The 7,500-nt window shown below is 47.6% G+C and overlaps 1 protein-coding gene across 2 annotated transcripts in view; it reads left to right on the top strand.

The window, feature by feature from the left end:
• The window catches only part of pfkfb3 (6-phosphofructo-2-kinase/fructose-2,6-biphosphatase 3), an 11,432-nt gene extending 5,079 nt beyond the window's left edge, over nt 1-6,353 (top strand). Inside the window, exons 9-15 of one of the 2 annotated variants that reach the window (XM_030355308.1) lie at nt 452-598; nt 1,173-1,277; nt 1,599-1,728; nt 2,202-2,329; nt 2,769-2,981; nt 3,699-3,721; nt 4,826-6,353. In XM_030355308.1, the coding sequence (XP_030211168.1) occupies nt 452-598; nt 1,173-1,277; nt 1,599-1,728; nt 2,202-2,329; nt 2,769-2,981; nt 3,699-3,721; nt 4,826-4,832 (753 nt within the window). In that variant the 3' untranslated portion in view covers nt 4,833-6,353. The remainder of the gene's footprint in view (nt 1-451; nt 599-1,172; nt 1,278-1,598; nt 1,729-2,201; nt 2,330-2,768; nt 2,982-3,698; nt 3,722-4,825) is intronic. The other variant, XM_030355307.1, reaches the window with a different exon arrangement.
• The last annotated feature ends 1,147 nt before the right edge of the window (nt 6,354-7,500 follow it).

Below are 7,500 nucleotides of genomic sequence, written 5' to 3' on the forward strand. Positions count from 1 at the left end.
ACACACACACACACACACACACACAGACACGCACACATGCACACACACTAAAACATGATTCACTGTAGCCCAACCTCAATTGCGGAGTTTACTTTAACTTCGTCGTGTTTACATCTCTACGACTGATTCGTTTATAGAAGCTGTATTTTTTTTATATATTAACTTTTTATCCATAGCAAAACACAAATGATTAATGTGTGTGTGTGTGTGTGTGTGTGTTCGCGTGCGTGCGTGTGTGTTTGCGTGCGTGCGTGTGTGTTTGTTTGTGTGTGTGTGTGCATGTGTGTGTGTGTTCGCGTGCGTGCGTGTGTGTGTGTGTGTGTTCGCGTACGTGCGTGTGTGTGTGTGTGTGTGTTCGCGTGCGTGTGTGTGTGCGTGCGTCTGTGTTTGTGTGTGTGTGTGTGTATGTGTGTGTGTGTGTGTGTGTGTGTGTGTGTGTGTGTGTGTGTAGTTTGCGACGGCGCTGGCTGGCTTCGTGGAGCAGCAGAAGCCCCGGAACCTGAAGGTGTGGAGCAGCCAGCTCTGCCGGAGCATCCAGACGGCCGAGGACCTGGGGACCCCCTACGAGCAGTGGAAGGCCCTCAACGACATCGACGCTGTGAGTCCTCACTCAGTCATATTCACTCTCTCATTCATACACTCACTCATACACCTGGGGGCCCCTACCAGCAGTGGAAGGCGCTCAACGAGATTGACGCTGTGAGACCTCACTCACTCATATTCACTCACTCACTCATATTCACTCACTCACTCATTCATATACACTCGCTCACTCACTCGTATACTCACTCACTCACTTACTCACTCACTTACTCACTCACTCACTCACTCAGATACACTCACTCATTCATTTACGCTCACTCATTCACACACACACACACACACACACACACACACACACACACACACACACACACACACACACACACACACACACACACACACACACACACACACACACACACTCACACTCTTCATTTAATCAGGACTATGGAAGTGTGTATATATTTAGACAGAGAACTGCAGTGTGTAGCCCTACATTGTGAGTAACAAGGAGTCTAATTATAGTGTGTGTGTGTGTGTGTGTGTGTGTGTGTGTGTGTGTGTGTGTGTGTGTGTGTGTGTGTGTGTGTGTGTGTGTGTGTGTGTGTGTGTGTGTGTTCTCTACTTAGGGTTTGTGTGAAGACCTGACGTACGACGAGATGAAGGAGAGGTTTCCGGAAGAGTTCGCTCTGCGAGATGAGGACAAGTACTATTACCGCTACCCATCTGGAGAGGTACACACACACACACACTCACACACACACACACACACACACACACACACACACACACACACACACACACACACACACACACACACACTTACACACACACACACACACACGCACACGCACACACACACACAAATGCCGGAATGTTATTTAGATACACAATATCGCATTATATAAACATTAAACTGAAATCAAAACACCATATCAGTAATGAATGATGCAATATCTTCTTAAGATATGGCAAGACCTTTTCGAATAACACATCTAAAAGCACAGCCAGAATAACATGCCTGTGTGTGCGGGTGTGTGCGTGTGCGTGTGTAGTCGTACCAGGACCTGGTTCAGCGCGTGGAGCCGGTGATCATGGAGATGGAGCGACAGGAGAACGTTCTGGTCATCTGCCACCAGGCCGTCATGCGCTGCCTGCTGGCCTACTTCCTGGACAAGAGCGCCGGTGGGTGCACACTACAACTCCCAGCAGCCACCTGGGGCCGTCACCGGTCCAGGGAATATCTGACCTCCCTGTGCGATGTTTGTTGCCACTGTGTGATGCGCAGTGCTTCCTGTTTCATGCCCCCCCCCCCGCCCCCCCCCCCCCCTCTTCTCCACCTCTCTGGTGGATGCAGTCGGCTTAGCTCAGGAGGTAGAGCGGGTTGCCGTGTAACCTGAAGGTTGCTAGTTCGATCCCCGGCTCCTCCTATCAGAGTGTCGAGGTGTCCCTGAGCGAGACGCCTCACCCTGACTGCTCCTGACCAGCTGGCTGTCGTCCTGCGTGGCTCGACTCCGCCGTCGGTGTGTGAATGTGTGCATGAACGGGTGAATGTGAGGCGGTATTGTAAAGCGCTTCGAGTGGCCACTGGTTAGAAAAGCGCTGTATTAATGCAGTCCGTTTATCTTTTCCTTCCCCCCCCCCCCCCCCCCCCACAGAGGAGATGCCCTACCTGAAGTGTCCGCTCCACACGGTGCTGAAGCTGACGCCGGTCGCCTACGGCTGCAAGGTGGAGTCCATCTTCCTCAACGTGGAGGCGGTGAACACCCACCGCGACAGACCCGAGGTAGGCAGCCAATCAGCAAACAGACGCCCATCTAAGGGGCTTCCTCCCTCATAGGATGCTGTTCACTTTACTTTTGTGTGACTTGCTTTGAATCCTTTTCAAATGTTTGACTCAGTCTTCTGTTTGCACTTCGGTTTTGTGTCTTTGTAATGTTTTTCTAATATCTTAATGGCGCTGTATAAATAAAATGGGTTATTTTAAGTATTATGATAAATGTTTACCGAGAGGATTACCGAGCGCGGCGAGTGCTTAGTCTGTCTTTCTTTTTTGTTAAACTTTTTTTCCATCGTCTCTCTCTTTCACCCTCATTCTCATTCTCTCTCTCTCTCTCTCTCTCTCTCTCTCTCTCTCTCTCTCTCTCTCTCTCTCTCTCTCTCTCTCTCTCTCTCTCTCTCTCTCTCTCTCTCTCTCTCTCTCTCTCTTCCCCCCCCCCCCCCAGGAGGTGAGGAGGGGTCCCGGGACCCTCATCCGGAGGAACAGTGTGACGCCCCTCACCAGCCCAGAGTCCAACATCAAGAAGCCGCGTATTGAGGACCTAGAGGAGAACCCCATGGGGGCTTTGAGCCACCCACCCTCCTCTTCCTCCTCCTCTTCCTCTTCCTCGCTCGGCCACTGCAGCCCCGCCCACCTCCCCCTCACCCTGGCAGGACAGGTGGGTCCCAAACACAAACATGCACATAGACACACACACACACACACACACACACACACACACACACACACACACACACACACACACACACACACACACACACACACACACACACACACACACACGTGTGTGCACGGCTGAAGGTGCTGTGCACATACATACACACGCGCGCGCTCATCCACACACACATTCATAGCAACACAGATAGACACACACACACACACTCATAGAAACAGACACACACACACCTATATGCACACACGTGTGCATGAACACATGAAGTCCTGACATGATTTGCTTAACAAATACAATTCTCGAAGTGGTGACGGTTTAGAAATAACATTGTTCACAGTTTGTCTTCAAACGCTGATAAACACGTCAACTTTTAAGAATGGGGAAACTGTTTGGTAATCATGCACCTGTTATTTAACATTAAAACCCTTCTCCTAATCAAAAGGAACATTTCCTCATTCTTCATGTCAACAATCGACTTGTGCAAAGAGATTTAGTTTCCCTCTTAAACAAATGTTTCCCCTTTCAGGCAGAAAGCCTTTTTTCTGCCTTCATGTGAGCTGTCCAATGATTGGGCACTGTACCGGCTGTCCCCACTTCTTGTTTAAGCTCTTTTTATTATCTTTCTTCCTCCTCTCTTTCCTCTCCCTCCTGCTCCTTCCTCGCTGCCTCCCGCCTCCTCTCCTGCTCCTCTCCTCCCCACAGCAGTGGCGTGGCAAAGTCTGCCTGTAAGTACCCACCGAGTACATGCCACTCAGACGGTGGCCACGGATGGCCAAACTTAAATGAGCAAAACGTCAACAGATGCAAATCCATTTAAAATGTTAAACTGATGGCACAGCCGAGAGGCATACGCTTAATAATACACACACACACACACACACACACACACACACACACACACACACACACACACACACACACACACACACACACACACACACACACACACACACACACACACACACACACACGCGCGCGGCAACAAAGACATGCTTGTTCCCTTCAGTAGTACCGACAAACCCCCTAACTCTCATCACATGCTGTGTCTGCGACATCACTTCCTGCCTTACTCTTCTCCGCAAGGCCAGCTTGGAAACCGGCAGGCTCACGCAGAGTTCACTAGAGTTTAGCAATTTGCATGTTGCCATGGCACCCACTGAGACTCTACACACACACACATACAGACAGACAGACACACATCACACACACACAGGACGGACCACCCCCAGCTTTGTGGCGGTGATGTCACCGTCAGTCCCGGGCAGACGTCGCACTCCCACTACCTCGCTACTCGAGGAAGGAGAGTGATCATAACAAACCTCCCACTCTCCTCCCACGACTGCGGTGATTTTGCTCCTTGTTAGAGTTAACTACACCATAACTAACTTCAGGGCAGTTTGTCGGTTCATCCGCGACTTAGAAGTTGTTGATTCAATTCCCTGTGTGTGTCCTGTGGTTATTTGTCATGGCTTGTTTATGTGTTTGGTTGTGTATGTGTGTGTGTGTGTGGTTGTGTGTGTGTGTGTGTGTGTGTGTCTGTGTGTGTGTGTGTGTGTGTGTGTGTGTGTGTGTGTGTGTGAGGTATTGAACCGCATGAACCCATAGTTGGCTTGAAGAAAGGTCTGATGTAACTGGATTTCAGGCCGTGCAACAACAAAAAAGTGTTTTTTAGGTCCCAAGAATCAGGAAGGGGAACTGCATAACTCTATTTGTATTCCTCGTTTCAAATGCTGGCCTGCTACCCCACGCTTGCCCTTATCATAACCTTCTCGTGATCCTTATTGATTGATTATTTTGTCATTGATTATATATTGTTTTGGTCTTTTCAGAACCTGAAGAGGAAATCCACAGACTGTCACGAAGCTCTGCAGCAGTACCAATGAGAACTCTCTGTCGTGTCACATGACCCCGAGGATCCAGGAAGTGGATCTTGGACGAAGACTCAGACATGGAGGTTTATTTGACGGGTTCGGGGGACGAGTTTAATTTTAAACGGATGTATTCTCTACGCATAATATATGGATCCTGTTCCAGAAGGATCCGTCTTTAGCAAGCGTTCTTCAGAGAGCCGGGCGGTTTCTGATGTTATTCTGATAAATTTGTGATTTATCCGAAAATTTGAATCCGAATATATTTCTGATGAATATTGCATAACATGCTGTAGAAGTGAGGAGTTTAATTGGTGGATGCCCATCCTATGGGAGGTCTGCTCGTTTGCTCCTCCCATTAACGGTGTTTTAGTTTAAAACAGAGCTGCTTGCATGTCTTTGCAAGTGCTTTCATACCCATTTTTGTGTCTTCTAATGATGGTTACTGTCAGAATCACTCTCTTTAGCTGCTCATTTGCTACAAAATCAACGATTAATTTGCACAGCGTTGGGGATTGTCTGTTTGTGTGTTTTTTTTATACTTGCCAATTTGTCATTTACGTTTTGAGTGTGTGCGTGTGGGAGGCACACGCGGATTTGTGTGGAACCTTGTAAAGTTTTTGTCCTTAGAGTGCCTATTATTAATATTATTATTATTATTATTATTATACTACTTATATTTATGTTATTATTATTATCATCTGGTTGTTCATGCGAACAAATACATGCTGTTAATCTTTGCTACGTGTTAACTGGATCATTTCAATACATTTCTTTAGTCGGTTTGAACGCGTAAAACGCGATCCAAAACCACAACTTGGACATAGAATACTTTTTATCACTTTGTTTTTTCATACTGTTTATTTTTTCCCCGCGACGCACAACAAATGTAAAACTTTCTATTTTCTTACGACAATATGTTTTCTTAAACAGATATTGTTTGTAAAAAAAAAGAAGAATGAAGGGCAATGAAGTTATGACTGAAGGTTTGCAGTTTACTGGGATATGAATCGTGATTCACTTATTTAATAATCACGTGCATGTATGTGTGTTTGTGTGTGTGTGTGAGGAGAGGGGGGTGGTTTGTGTGTGTATGTGTGTGTGTGTGTGTGTGTGTGTGTGTGCGTGTGCGGGTGTATGTGTGGGTGGGTCTGGATGTTTTATAGCCTGCTGTCTGTATACTGAATGGAGGCGATCCGTTAAACTTTGACGAAAACATACCCAAGCTAACTGCTAACCCGCTCCATTTTCTGTTCCCTTTGGCGTCTTCTACTTGAATATCGTTTTAGATTTTTTTGTACGATGATAAGATAAGAAGGTATATGATATTTATTTATTTTTTCCATGTCGATTCTAACTGCCCCTTGGTTTCCAACCTCAAGGACTGAGTGCATGACCTGAATGGTTGGGATTTTCCCAGTGTACATTGCTGATTTTGTTATGATATTCTGCTCTGCTGGACCAATAAACTGTCTCCAGGAACACATGAGTCTACGCTGTGGTCTGGATATGTGTCTGACTGCTGGGTTGCTATTCAGCCTCTTCTAATGCAAACACCTTAGCTTCCTTCGTCCATCGCTGGTTGCCCTGTGACGTCATTGACCAATCACAGCTTCAGAGAAAATATGTATATATTTTTCCAAATCCCTTCTGACATCTAATGAGTAATTAACTATCCCAATCGATATGTATATCTATAGACCTATTTCTCTTCTCTCTCTCTCTCTCTCTCTCTCTCTCTCTCTGTCTCTCTCTCTCTCTCTCTCTCTCTCTCTCTCTCTCTCTCTCTCTCTCTCTCTCTCTCTCTCTCTCTCCCTGTCTCTCTCTCTCTCCCTCTCTCTCTCTCCCTGTCTCTCTCTCTCTCTCTCTCTCTCTCTCTCTCTCTCTCTCTCTCTCTCTCTCTCCCTCTCCTCTCTCCCTCTCTCTCTCTCTCTCTCTCTCTCTCTCCTCTCTCCTCTCTCTCTCCCTCTCTCTCCTCTCTCTCTCTCTCTCTCTCTCTCTCTCTCTCTCTCTCTCTCTCTCTCTCTCCTCTCTCTCTCTCTCTCTCTCTCTCTCTCCTCCTCTCTCTCTCTCTCTCTCTCTCTCTCTCTCTCTCTCTCTCTCTCTCTCTCTCTCTCTCTCTCTCTCTCCTCTCTCTCTCTCTCTCTCCTCCTCTCTCTCCTCTCTCTCTCTCTCTCTCTCTCTCTCTCTCTCTCTCTCTCTCTCTCTCTCTCTCTCTCTCTCCTCCTCTCTCTCCCTCTCTCTCTCTCTCTCTCTCTCTCTCTCTCTCTCTCTCTCTCTCTCTCTCTCTCTCTCACACCAGCTGACTGGCACCCTATTAATTGCCAGCAGAAGGCTGGTTTTTCCTACGTTGTGTGTGTGTGTGTGCGTGTGTGAGTGTCATTCAGAGTGGAGGCTGTTCGGTTTGGCATCAGACCAATGTTTGTCAGAGTGTGTGTGTGGGTGTGTGTGTGTGTGTGTGTGTGTGTGTGTGTGTGTGACTCCTCGGTCTGTGTTGCCGCCAGGTCTACACTAGGGCGTAAGACGCTCGACACTGCGATGCTCCGACCGGCACGCACACCCTGAGAGACTAGAGGCACCCAACACCACACACACACACAACGTCACTCACACAACACCACACACACACACACACA

The sequence above is a fragment of the Gadus morhua genome, chromosome 4, assembly GCF_902167405.1.
Source record: "Gadus morhua chromosome 4, gadMor3.0, whole genome shotgun sequence".
NCBI classification, from domain to species: domain Eukaryota; kingdom Metazoa; phylum Chordata; class Actinopteri; order Gadiformes; family Gadidae; genus Gadus; species Gadus morhua.